The 12343-nt window shown below is 45.4% G+C and overlaps 1 protein-coding gene and 2 non-coding genes across 3 annotated transcripts; 2 read left to right on the forward strand and 1 right to left on the reverse strand.

Annotated features, from left to right (window-relative positions):
- Positions 1 to 7276: 7276 nt before the first annotated feature.
- Positions 7277 to 11141, forward strand: LOC114144741 (E3 ubiquitin-protein ligase TRIM21-like). The gene is made up of 2 exons (XM_028017854.1): positions 7277 to 7991; positions 9430 to 11141. The coding sequence occupies exons 1-2, from the start codon at positions 7840 to 7842 to the stop codon at positions 10592 to 10594; spliced, it is 1317 nt and encodes a 438-aa protein (XP_027873655.1). The 5' UTR covers positions 7277 to 7839; the 3' UTR covers positions 10595 to 11141.
- Positions 11142 to 11773: 632 nt separating this feature from the next.
- trnae-cuc (transfer RNA glutamic acid (anticodon CUC)) lies at positions 11774 to 11845 on the forward strand. Its single transcript has one exon. It is a non-coding gene; the product is annotated as a tRNA-Glu (tRNA).
- Positions 11846 to 12227: 382 nt separating this feature from the next.
- On the reverse strand, positions 12228 to 12315 carry trnay-gua (transfer RNA tyrosine (anticodon GUA)). The gene is given in 2 exon segments: positions 12228 to 12263; positions 12279 to 12315. It is a non-coding gene; the product is annotated as a tRNA-Tyr (tRNA).
- Positions 12316 to 12343: the final 28 nt, after the last annotated feature.

Raw genomic sequence — 12343 nt, forward strand, 5'->3', positions numbered from 1 at the left:
GTTCTGCAGATATGTTGTGTTTTTATTTCCTGTGATTCCACTAAACCTCCGACATTCCCACCTTTATGGATCATTTTCCCTGATTACCTTTTAAAACCGTGACGTTTTCGCGCCAGAAAGAGCGCTAAGCCCCGCCCACATACAGCGTGTTAGCTGTTCTAACAAGCTTCTTTGATCTCTGTGACGTATGAATCGACGTCACACAGACAGCAACTACTTCAGTTCATTTGTTCTCTTCACGTCTCAGCATTCTGTTGTAACTGAACACAGAAAAGTGATTTTACAGAACCAGAACCAGCCATGAGTTCCCCTTCAGAACAGAACCAGGTGATTACCACCCAGACCGTGAAACCCGCCGTCCACTGCTTCTTCAGTGACCTCTCACCAGAGCAGTGGATGAGTTTGGCTTCAGGAACCCCAGATCAGAGAACCAGCTGCAAGCTGGCTCAGCTTGTGGGGGACATCATGGAGCTCTTTGTGGCGTCCGTTCTGGAGAAACTCCAGCGTGAAGAATTCACCTGTGAGATGGTGGGAGACGTTGTGGGCAACATCATCACTGAAGCTTTTACACAAAGTATGAAGATCAAACAAGAGGTCCGAACTGAGAGCACTGAGAATTTAAACAGGCTAATTGTGGAATATGTGACGGAGAGGGTCAAATCAAAGTTCCTCTCTGACGACGAGGATTCTGCAGAGAATTACATACAGAAGATCAGTGACATGTACAGAAAGGATGAGGTGGTTCGAAAAGCCACTGTTGTGATACGAGAACTCTTTTCATTGATGTGCAAATCTCTGCCCAGGAGCAAAAGGATTCCACTTTTTCAGCTAGTGGACAAACAGCAGGTCAGGTCTGCCAGCACGATTCCCCTGAAGAGCTGTCCAGGAAATCAGGCTGACTGTGGGACACCAGACTCCTCCGTTCAACCTGAGGGGCCTTCAGATGGCAGCGAAGAACTCAGGAACCAGAGCCAAGCTTCTTTCCCAGCTACCAGACCAAAATCCAAGGTCAAAGGTCTGAAGAGGAAGATCAAAAAGTTTTTCACTAAATGTTTTCACAGACGTCCATCTACAGTTACACCATCAAGTGTACCAGAAAGCCCAGAGGAGAAAAGCTCTGCACACACCCCTCCTGGAGAACGGTTTACTCCTGCAGATAAAGACTCAGACGTCTCACTGACAGACAAATCCTCCTCTGTGGACAAGGACGAAAACATCCCTTATTTGGAGAAAAGTGCATTTGAGGGCAAAGTCTCAGAGGTAACGTCTGTACGAGAATTTATATCCGATGATCAGCCAGTCAAAGTTACTCAAATAGAAAACTTACAGCCTCACTTGGACGGCTACGTAAACGAAGTCTGTCTGTCTGTTGAGTCCATCAGGCCTGAAACTCTGTCATACGTTCCCTCATTTGAAATGCAGCAACTCTCTGCAGATTTACAAGAGCAAGAAAAAAAGACTGCAGTGAGCAACCTGGTGCAAGAGCTGATTTCTCAGCTCATTATAGCATCCAACAGGAACACCAGCATCTCTTTTCTGGACACTCAAGCCACACACAGACGACTCGTAGACAAAATCTGGGCCGAAGTTCAGAAGGAGGAAGTTCATATCGACCCAGAAAGAGTCTTAAAACTTTACAAGAAAATCTACTGCAGCATCTGTAAAGTATTGAGGTGTCCAGGTGAACTTAGAGCCCTACTGCTTTTAGAAACGGCAACATTTGACAGTGCAGTCGTGTCCTGTTTCTTGAAACATCTTGTAAGACCTGTGGAGAAACCTTTCCTCACACGGGTTTTCTCAGCTGTGGGTAAAACCATATCCAAGCTCTTTAGGCAGACAGGGACAGAATGTGAGGAGTTCATCCCCTCTGAAGACAACAGCAGTGGAAACAACGCTGCAGAAGATGAAGTAAGGTCCGACTCTGATTCAACAGCAAGGAACCCAGAGGACATTGACTGGTGGCCGATGGCTCCGATGGCTCCGATGGCTGACAGCCAACAGAAAGAAAACCTGCAGGAAACTGACGAAAGAGAAGAAAAAGAGGTTTCATTTTCCTCTTCAGATTTTTCGACTGAAACTTCAACTTCAGTTGAAGAAACTGAGGTAAGCGAAAAAGAGTTGGCTGTCAAGATACTTATTGGTGAGCTGATTTGGAAGATCATTGAGAAATCAGGGCAGTGCTACCCGAGGCAACAGTATCATGCCATCTGTGAGCGTCTGTCCCAGAACCTCTGGGCTCAAGTTAAGGCCGGTCTCGATGACTTGTCTCCAGAGAAGATTAAAAGCCTGGACCAAGTCATTTACAAAGACCTCTGTAAGAGGTGGGACCACCCAGACAGCCTCCTGGTTCTGCTGGATTTAGGGCAGCCTCCAATGGACCAAGCCATTGTGTCTTGTATCAGAAAACGCCTCCTGAACCCATCAAGATGTTTAGTTTCATAAAGAATCTGTTCAGTGATCCCCAGAAAAATAACAGGTCTGTTTCACAAAAGTAGGTTTCAGAAATCTGGGATAAGAGATAAACCAGGCCCGATACATGACACGATCCGTTTCACAACGACCGAACCGGGCCGAGGAAGTGGGGCTGTCAAACCAGGCCTGATGAATTCAGATAAATCCACAGATTTATTCAACAGACCATGAGATCCATCACAGCCTCACTGATGCTACGCCAAACATCTTTTGATGGATGATTATGAGGAACTAAAAAAAACACAATAGCAAACAATAACGGACAATTCAATTCATAACCGGCCCAAAAACACATTTTCTAACCATTTCCAGCTAAAACATTAGTGAATATTTTCTTCCACATCTTATCAATATTCATACAGAACAAACATGACAACATCAGAACCTTTAGTCGTATCTGGATAAAATCCACTCACTGTTTCCAGCTGAGTGACCAGATAAAACACCAGGACCAACAGAACCGAACCAGAACCACTGTTTGCTCCGACCTCCAAACCTGGGTTTTCTTCGGGTGATCCGGTTTCCCCTGAAAAAAACCAACGAAACAAACAATCCAGTTACCTAAACAGCGTGTGTGTGTGTGGGTGGGTGGGTGGGTGTGTGTGTGTGTGTGTGTGTGTGTGTGTGTGTGTTTGTGGGTGGGTGGGTGTGTGTGTGTGTGTGTGTGTGTGTGTGTGTGTGTGTGTGTGTGTGTGTGTGTGTGTTTGTGGGTGGGTGGGTGTGTGTGTGTGTGTGTGTGTGTGTTGTTGTGTGTGTGTGTGTTGTGGTGTTTGTTGGTGTGTGTGTGTTGTGTGGGTGTGTGTGTGTGTGTGTGTGTGTGTGTGTGTGTTTTGTGGTGGGTGTGTGTGTGTGTGTGTGTGTGTGTGGTGTGTTGTGTGTGTGTGTGTGTGTGTGTGTGTGTGTGTGTGTGTGTTTGTGGTGTGTGTGTGTGTGGGTGTGTGTGGTGTGTGTGTTGTGTGGTGTGTGTGGTGTGTGGTGTGTGTGGAGAAGACCAGGGGGACAGTCAGCTTTGGAACATCAGTGACTTGATATTTATTAGACTTGAGTTTATTTTATGTTGCTCACAGTTGATCTTTCATTATGATTTTTTAAATATAATTTCGACTTTAGGGATTGTTTTTATCCACTTTATTTTCTTGCTATTTAACATTTTTTAAAACATTTTCCATTTAACATATGCAGTTAAACTTTCTTCTGTTCTTTCATTGTTATAATTCAACATTTTGGTTTCAGCTAAAAACCTATAATCTTCTGATTTAGACACAAATATTTATTTCTACATTCAATATTTGGTAGGTTTTCCTTCATAAAAGTGACCAGCTGCTGCTATTTACTGTAAACTGTCTGTCAGAGGTTCTGCGGTCCGACGCTCATCAGAACCAGCAGCGTTAGCTGTTTCCATAATGACTCTTCTTTAAACTACTGCTCACCGTTACTCTGAACACAAATATTTCTTTATTGAATTTATTGGATGCAATCTTATATTCTGTACAACAAATCTACAAAATATAAGATTGGACCCTCGTGTCTTCCTGGCAGCAGAGTAATGGTCAGCAGTTCATGCTTCTATGAATGTTTTTACATGAAGACACTTTTATTCTTTATCCTCCAAATATTGGATCAAATAGAATAGAAGCAAATTTCACTCATTCATCAGTTCATCTCTGATACACTTTCATACTTTCATCTGAGATCATTTTCTGTTTCTCCTTATGATATAAAAGGAGTCAGGAGTGAATTTTTACGCTCAAAGTCTGTGGAGCGTCGAAGGCGCCGGACGCCCTCCATGCCCGAAACGCACCGCAACGGCCCGTGAAGGGCCACGAAGGGCCGTGAAGGGCCATGAAGGGCCAGGAAGGGCCAGGAAGGGCCGTGAAGGGCCAGGAAGGGCCACGAAGGGCCAGGAAGGGCCGTGAAGGGCCGTGAAGGGCCACGAAGGGCCACGAAGGGCCAGGAAGGGCCGTGAAGGGCCGTGAAGGGCCACGAAGGGCCACGAAGGGCCACGAAGGGCCATGAAGGGCCACGAAGGGCCAGGAAGGGCCGTGAAGGGCCGTGAAGGGCCACGAAGGGCCACAAAGGGCCAGGAAGGGCCAGGAAGGGCCGTGAAGGCTCTTGAAGGGCCACGAATGGCCGTGAAGGCTCTTGAAGGGTCACGGAGGGCTGTGAAGGCTCTTGAAGGGCCACGAAGGGCCGTGAAGGGCCAGGAAGGGCCACGAAGGGCCGTGAAGGGCCAGGAAGGGCCACGAAGGGCCGTGAAGGGCCATGAAGGGCCACGAAGGGCCAGGAAGGGCCGTGAAGGGCCAGGAAGGGCCACGAAGGGCCGTGAAGGGCCATGAAGGGCCGTGAAGGGCCAGGAAGGGCCGTGAAGGCTCTTGAAGGGCCACGAATGGCCGTGAAGGCTCTTGAAGGGTCACGGAGGGCTGTGACGGGCCATGAAGGGCCGTGAAGGGCCAGGAAGGGCCGTGAAGGCTCTTGAAGGGCCACGAATGGCCGTGAAGGCTCTTGAAGGGTCACGGAGGGCTGTGAAGGCTCTTGAAGGGCTGTGAAGGGCCACAAAGGGCCGTGAAGGCTCTTAAAGGCTCTTGAAGGGCCACAAAGGGCCGTGAAGGCTCTTGAAGGCTCTTGAAGGGCCATAAAGGGCCGTGAAAGCTCTTGAAGGGCCGTGAAGGCTCTTGAAGGCTCTTGAAGGGCCACGGAGGGCCACAACCCGCCTCCAAAAATAAACATGTAAAAAGAAAACAATTCTTAAGATAGCAGCAGTAATTCTGGGTTACAAATTTAAAGAATTAATTTCTTATCTTCTGTTGAAATTCCATTATTTAATTTTTTTCTCATTTTTGAGTGAAAACATGAATTTGTTTGTTTCTAACCTCATACTGTTTCTGTCTCATCCTGTCACCATGGAAACACTGATTTGCTGAAGTTGTAATTCAGAAACAACTTTCAGAGACGACGACTGACTTCAGTTCAAGTGAATGAATCAACTTCAGGCTCCAGGAATCACTGAATCCCTTCGGTTTACCTGGAACCACCTGGATGGATCTGAAGTTTTGTCACATTAAATAACAGAAAAAACAACAAAACTAAACGGCTCATCTTCATTCTTTGAGTTGTTCTAATAACTTTAATTTGTCATATTTAAAATCCAAACACATTCCTCACTGTTTGAGAAAAGCTTATTGAGTTGGGATTTCAAAAAGCCAAACACTTTACATTTATTGTGTTTTACATAAAAGCAAACAAGTCAAAAAATGTCATAGATTTATTTGTGTATCACATTTCAGCAACAAGGCAGTTCAAAGTTTTTACATCATAAAAACAAAAATACAAAGTCATAAAACACAAACTGAAACATCACATTTTGTCATCGTTACACATCAGGATGTCGAATAATAATTTATAACGTTTCAAAAGCAACATTACAGTTCTGATTAGAGCTGAACATACAGATTAAGCATTAAAACTAAAACCTATTTTCTGGACTTGACAGCATCAATGGGACATTATTACAGATGAATTCAATCCTAACCATAAACTTCATAACCTGCTTGATTCTGACTGGGAAGAAACAGCAGCAGGAACCAGAGGAACGTCAGAAAAATGGATTTGTGTTTTACATCAATAAAACCAAACACTCAAATGATCAGTTTCTATTTTGCACTTCAGATTTAAATTGTGCATTTTAAATTCAATGAACACAAAAGCAAACAAGTCAGAGCAACAACACTGTTGATCAACTGGCTGCACAAATCCAAACGTGTCAGAAGTTTAACAGCATCTCTGAGCTTTAAAGGTTGTGAAAACGATCTGAGGCGAAGCTGCACAGGTCAGCAGGAAGAAGGTCAAAGGCGAAGCTGCACAGGTCAGCAGGAAGAAGGTCAAAGGTGAAGCTGCACAGGTCAGCAGGAAGAAGGTCAAAGGTGAAGCTGCACAGGTCAGCAGGAAGAAGGTCAAAGGTGAAGCTGCACAGGTCAGCAGGAAGAAGGTCAAAGGCGAAGCTGCTCAGGTCAGCAGGAAGAAGGTCAAAGGTGAAGCTGCACAGGTCAGCAGGAAGAAGGTTAAAGGTGAAGCTGCTCAGGTCAGCAGGAAGAAGGTTAAAGGTGAAGCTGCACAGGTCAGCAGGAAGAAGGTTAAAGGTGAAGCTGCACAGGTCAGCAGGAAGCAGGTTAAAGGTGAAGCTGCACAGGTCAGCAGGAAGAAGGTTAAAGGTGAAGCTGCACAGGTCAGCAGGAAGCAGGTCAAAGGTGAAGCTGCTCAGGTCAGCAGGAAGAAGGTCAAAGGCGAAACTGCACAGGTCAGCAGGAAGAAGGTCAAAGGTGAAGCTGCACAGGTCAGCAGGAAGAAGGTCAAAGGTGAAGCTGCTCAGGTCAGCAGGAAGAAGGTCAAAGGTGAAGCTGCACAGGTCAGCAGGAAGAAGGTCAAAGGCGAAACTGCACAGGTCAGCAGGAAGAAGGTCAAAGGTGAAGCTGCACAGGTCAGCAGGAAGAAGGTCAAAGGTGAAGCTGCTCAGGTCAGCAGGAAGAAGGTCAAAGGTGAAGCTGCTCAGGTCAGCAGGAAGAAGGTTAAAGGTGAAGCTGCTCAGGTCAGCAGGAAGAAGGTTAAAGGTGAAGCTGCTCAGGTCAGCAGGAAGAAGGTTAAAGGTGAAGCTGCACAGGTCAGCAGGAAGCAGGTCAAAGGTGAAGCTGCTCAGGTCAGCAGGAAGAAGGTCAAAGGTGAAGCTGCTCAGGTCAGCAGGAAGAAGGTCAAAGGTGAAGCTGCTCAGGTCAGCAGGAAGAAGGTTAAAGGTGAAGCTGCTCAGGTCAGCAGGAAGAAGGTTAAAGGTGAAGCTGCACAGGTCAGCAGGAAGCAGGTCAAAGGTGAAGCTGCACAGGTCAGCAGGTCAAAGGTTTCTCCAGCTGGCAGCCGGTGACACGTCTCCTGTGATCTGCTGCTCCGCTCAGGTTTTCTCTCTCTGTGTCTCCATGGTTCCTGTTGTTTTTGTACTTCAGTTGGGTTTTGCTGTTCCAGGATCTTTCTTTCCCCTGTCAGGTTTTTCTTCCACCTCTCTTCATTTGGACCCTCTGAGTTGTCAGACAGGTTTTCCTCTTTTATTGTAAATAGTTTGTATTTTGTCAGTAATGGTTACTATGTGCTTGCATCTTGATTTTCCATTTGATCTGAGCATGCTGACTCCTCCCACCACAGAGTTTGTCTCTATGTTCACCGATGGCTCATTTTCAAGAAGGTAACCAAGTACTGAGTAAAGCATCACACAGTTAACTATTATTGGATGTGCCGGTGCTGAAGAAGTCAAACTCTTTAGTGAGTGTAACACTTTTATATTAAGGCCTCCTGGAAACTGGAGCGTTTCCCTCTGAGGATGAGGAAATGTGGATCAGGGAAGTGGAGCTGCAGGTAACACCGGAGCTGCTTTCACTTTCAGTTTACTGCTCAGCAGTTGTTCAGACGGTTCTGTTCGGTTCTGTAAACTCCGGCTCCGGATCACCAGGGCGTTCTAACAGAGTCTCTGCTGAACGGAGGTGAGTGAAACTCTTATTACATCTGTCTTTGTTTCCTCTCAAACTCACCTTTTCTGTTCGGTTTCAGCTGAGTTCAAACATCCAGGCAGGTTTGTTGCTCGTGGAAAAGCTGAAGTGTTTCAGATTATTGTTGATGGGACAACAAAAGGATGAAATCCTTAATTGTTCCATAAATCAGATGATGTTTTTAGAGATCAGCAGCAGAACTTCCTCTGTCTGCTTCCCTCCAGGTTCATTTTGATGTTTGTTTTTCGAACTGGTTGATTTTTCCTGCAGTGATATGATCTAATGCAGAGGAAGCAGCGACAGACAGAGGAATTTAAACATGTTTATAGTTTCATAACGCATAATTAGTCCTGTGTTTATGTTTTATCTGGACATTTTACTGAGATCAGAACAAAATGTTTAATAAGACTGAAGCACCAAAGCAAACGGTTTCTGAAATGAACCCAAACCTTCACTGATTTGGGTCTGTAGAAAGTATTCACACCCTTAGATGTTTTACCTTTTTAATATTTTTATAAATCAATCATAATCAAAATTATTTTGAACAAAAACCCTTCAATGTCAGGGTGAAAACTGATTTCTAGAAAATGCTAATCTGTAGCATAAATTAGGTGATTGCAGTTTTCACGCCCGTCAGTCAGTGTTTAGTATTTGGCCCCTGGCTGCCGCCCAGCAGGTTGTCGGTTTGGATCCGTCTCAGTCAGGCTGCAGTTTGTCTGCTAAACTCTTCCAGCTCTGTCTGGTTGGGGATCAGCTGTGAAGAGCTGGAATATGTTTTAATTTGACCTCCTGCCCTCACCAGCCTGCTGCACGGCGTGTTTTTGGTGATGTTCGGTGTTCGGTGTCCACCAATCACAGCGTCCGTCCACTGACCAGGAAGTCTCTTTTGACTTGATGTGGGTTTTCTCATCACCTCTTTCCCATAATGGCTTCTTCAGCGTTGTCATGGTAACCTGGGGACGACCTGATCTAGCCAGATTTACGCTCCGTTCCTTTAACGTGTCGATGGTTTAACTGAACTCCTGGACCTTAGAGGTCAGTTTCTGCTATCAGCTGATCTCTGGTTGTGACTGTGGCACCATTTGGGAGGACCTCTGTTGAATTATGTCAGTCACATTAATAGTGGTGAATATTTATGCAGTCACCAGTTTTATCTTCCGTTTTCTAAAAAAAAAAACAAAAACCAAAAAACAAGTTATGTTGGTCTTGGTCTCCCTGTGCTGTCTGGGCTCTCTCTGGGTTCTCTCTGGGTACTCCAGGTTCCTCTTGTCTTCTGAAGACATGCCTGATTAATTAGACACAGTTAGCTGCCCTCAGGCAGTTGTTGTCAGTCCTGTGTGTCTCTGTGTTGCTGGACTGGTGACCTCTCAGAGTACTGACCAGCTGTGCTGTTGGGTTTCAAACATCTCACCTTCTTGCCTTCTTGCCTCAGGTCCCGGCACGCAGGCATGTCCACGGCCAGCTGTCTCCTATCTGAGGACCAGTTTCGGTGCTTCATCTGTCAGAATGTCTTCACGGATCCGGTCAGCACACCGTGCGGCCACAACTTCTGTAAGACCTGCGTCACAGAAAACGTGTGTGACGATGTCCCGTTTCAGTGTCCAGTGTGTGAAAAGATGTTCTTCCCAAGACCGGAGCTGGAGGTCAACACCCTGATCGCTGAGCTGCTCGATGAGTTCAGAAGATCAGCTCTGCGCCAGAACGCAGAGGCAGAAATCCCAGGTCCAGTTAGTGGTCATCTCTTCACTAAAAACAGAAAGATTGCCATATTATGTGGCATGGTTCTCTTATTTATTTTATCCTCTCAAGTCAGTCGCAGCCCTCCTCTAACAGAAGAAACTGAAGGGAAGGCAAAGGGAATCATGGAGGACATTTGGACATTTAGTTCAGCAAAGAGATGCCAGAATCTGACCTCTGGACAGAACCGGACTGCGGTGGGTTTGCTCTCTGCCGCTCAACTGGAGCAGATCTTCACTGAGGTGATGAAGAAGGAAACTCCCAGGCTGCTAATCCGAGCCGAGCTGATGAGAGCAAAACGCTACGCCGTGGATGTGACTCTTGATCCGGATACAGTTCATCCCAAACTCATCCTGTCGGATGATGGGAAACAAGTGAGCTGTTGTAACCCAAGGGGGAATCTCCCGCACGACCCAAACAGGTTTCTGTATTTTAAATTTGTTTTAGGAGAGCAGAGCTTCTCCTCCGGCAGGCTTTACTTCGAGGTCCAGGTGAAAGGAAAGACGAACTGGACTATAGGAGTGGCCACAGAGTCCGTCTCCCGGACGGATCGCGTCAGACTGATTCCCCGGTCCGGTTTCTGGTCCCTAACTGTGAGGAACCAAAACGAGTTCTTTGGTCTGTCTTCCCCTCCCGTCCCATTATCTCTGAAGTCTGGTCTGGAGAAGGTGGGGGTGTTTGTGGATTATGAAGAGGGTCTGGTCTTCTTTTATGATGTAGATGCTGCTGCTCTGATCTTCTCCTTCACTGGCTGCTTCTTCACTGAGAGACTCCACCCATTATTTGGTCCAGGTCATAACAACGATGGGACGAACGGGGCCCCTCTGATCATCACGCCGGTCTCCATTGGCCCTCAGTAACAACCTGATAATCCATCTGCTTCCTTTCTCCTGGTTCTCCAAATGCTTTTTGTCTTTGATGATCCACTTCAAGCTCTTCACTCAGATCAGTTTCTACCATCCACTTCTGATAAATACAAAACACTGTTAATGAAATTTATCATTTTACAGTGAACCTACTGTATATATTGTTCATGTATTTTTAGGTGGAACATAACCAACGTATTAGTGGAAAATATGCCTACTGCAAAGCACAGTGGAAACTAACTAAAGTCAGTGGTGGTAATCCTAAAACATCAATCATAAACTTTAGTTCCACAAACGCTAAAATGCTATGCTATAAATGCTAATGCTAATGCGCTAATATCCTCCATGCGTTTCCCTCCACAGGACCACATTTGTTGCCTGTCACCTACCATAATGGTTACTCTTCTGGAAGTATTTCCTTGAGCAGATCTTTCACTCATGGTTACATCTTTGTTCATGTAAGTGTTGGATTTTTCCGTATTTATTTGTCCAGTTGTTGTACACTTTCCACTTGTTCAATAAAGCTTTAAATGAAAAAAGAGAATATAATAAATTTTGTTCAACTGACAGTTTACAAAACGGCCAACTAAATAAGTGCTTTAGAAAAATGAATTTAAGGGAAGCTTGTGACGTCACAATTAAATAAAGTATCCTGTGAAAAAAAGGTTAACCACAGAGTAAAACATAAATTATAAAAAACGAAATTATTTGTATTAGTATATGCACAGGTTTTATGTATTTTGTATGTATTTATTTTGTTTGTAAAAGATACCTGGGTCACAACTTCTACCCGAACTTATAGAAAAAGAGACACAGGCTGTGACAGGAGACGCTGAGCTCCAGAACTTTAACCGGAGAAATATTATCTGGGTTTTGTTGGGGAAATGCTTGACCCACGGCTGAAGGAATAAAATAAAATAAAACCGACCTCCGGATGTAAAATAAAGGCCACACGGGGCCGGATACCTGGAGCGAAGGACGCTCCAGGACTGAAGAAGGAGACCGCCCGGATATGACAGTCCGGTGGACAGCGGCGGCGTTGGATGCAGATCTCCAAGGTTTCTCCACTGTCATCCTCTCAGCTACCTCGATTATGTCCACCGCTGCTCCACGTCCAGGAGACACTGACTCGCTCCAGTATAAATATCTATGATGTATCTGTGTACTCAGCGCTCCCTGGTGGTCTAGTGGTTAGGATTCGGCGCTCTCACCGCCGCGGCCCGGGTTCGATTCCCGGTCAGGGAACAGTTGTTTTCTCGAAAAACAGTTTTTCTGTAAGTGGTGAGGAGATTGTTCCTTTAGCCATTTTCAGTTTCTTCTTAACCCTCTTCTAAACGAGCAGCAATAAGAAAGTGTTTAAACAAGTTAATCCATTGTTCTGTGCTTAAAAAGATTTGTTTCTTTCCAGCACTTTCCCACGAAAAGTTTGTTGTTCTTATTTTTAGACAGTTTATTGTCATTCAATTATACATTTAAAAATGTACAAATTGAAAGAAAGGCTCCAATAATAAGAAATAAATAAGCAATAATAAAAGTATTAAAAACACAGACTGCTTGAAACGTGATCAACTTCGGGCATAATCTACATGCTGCACCCGTTTTCACAACAAGTGACAAAACAGTCGCCTCCTTCGAGCCGGATTCGAACCAGCGACCTAAGGATACCTGGCAGACGCCTCTACAGTCCTCCGCTCTACCAACTGAGCTATCGAAGGCAGCTTCCCGCCTTAAAGGCACCGCGAC

Source organism: Xiphophorus couchianus, chromosome 5 (genome assembly GCF_001444195.1).
Source record: "Xiphophorus couchianus chromosome 5, X_couchianus-1.0, whole genome shotgun sequence".
Taxonomy (NCBI): Eukaryota; Metazoa; Chordata; class Actinopteri; order Cyprinodontiformes; family Poeciliidae; genus Xiphophorus; species Xiphophorus couchianus.

Bases quoted from the DNA above. Each gene is read 5' to 3' on its own strand.
- LOC114144741 (XM_028017854.1), top strand. From the start codon at position 7,840: ATGTGGATCAGGGAAGTGGAGCTGCAGGTAACACCGGAGCTGCTTTCA. The intron at 7,992-9,429 runs GTGAGTGAAACT...TTCTTGCCTCAG, and splicing joins AGAGTCTCTGCTGAACGGAG to GTCCCGGCACGCAGGCATGT.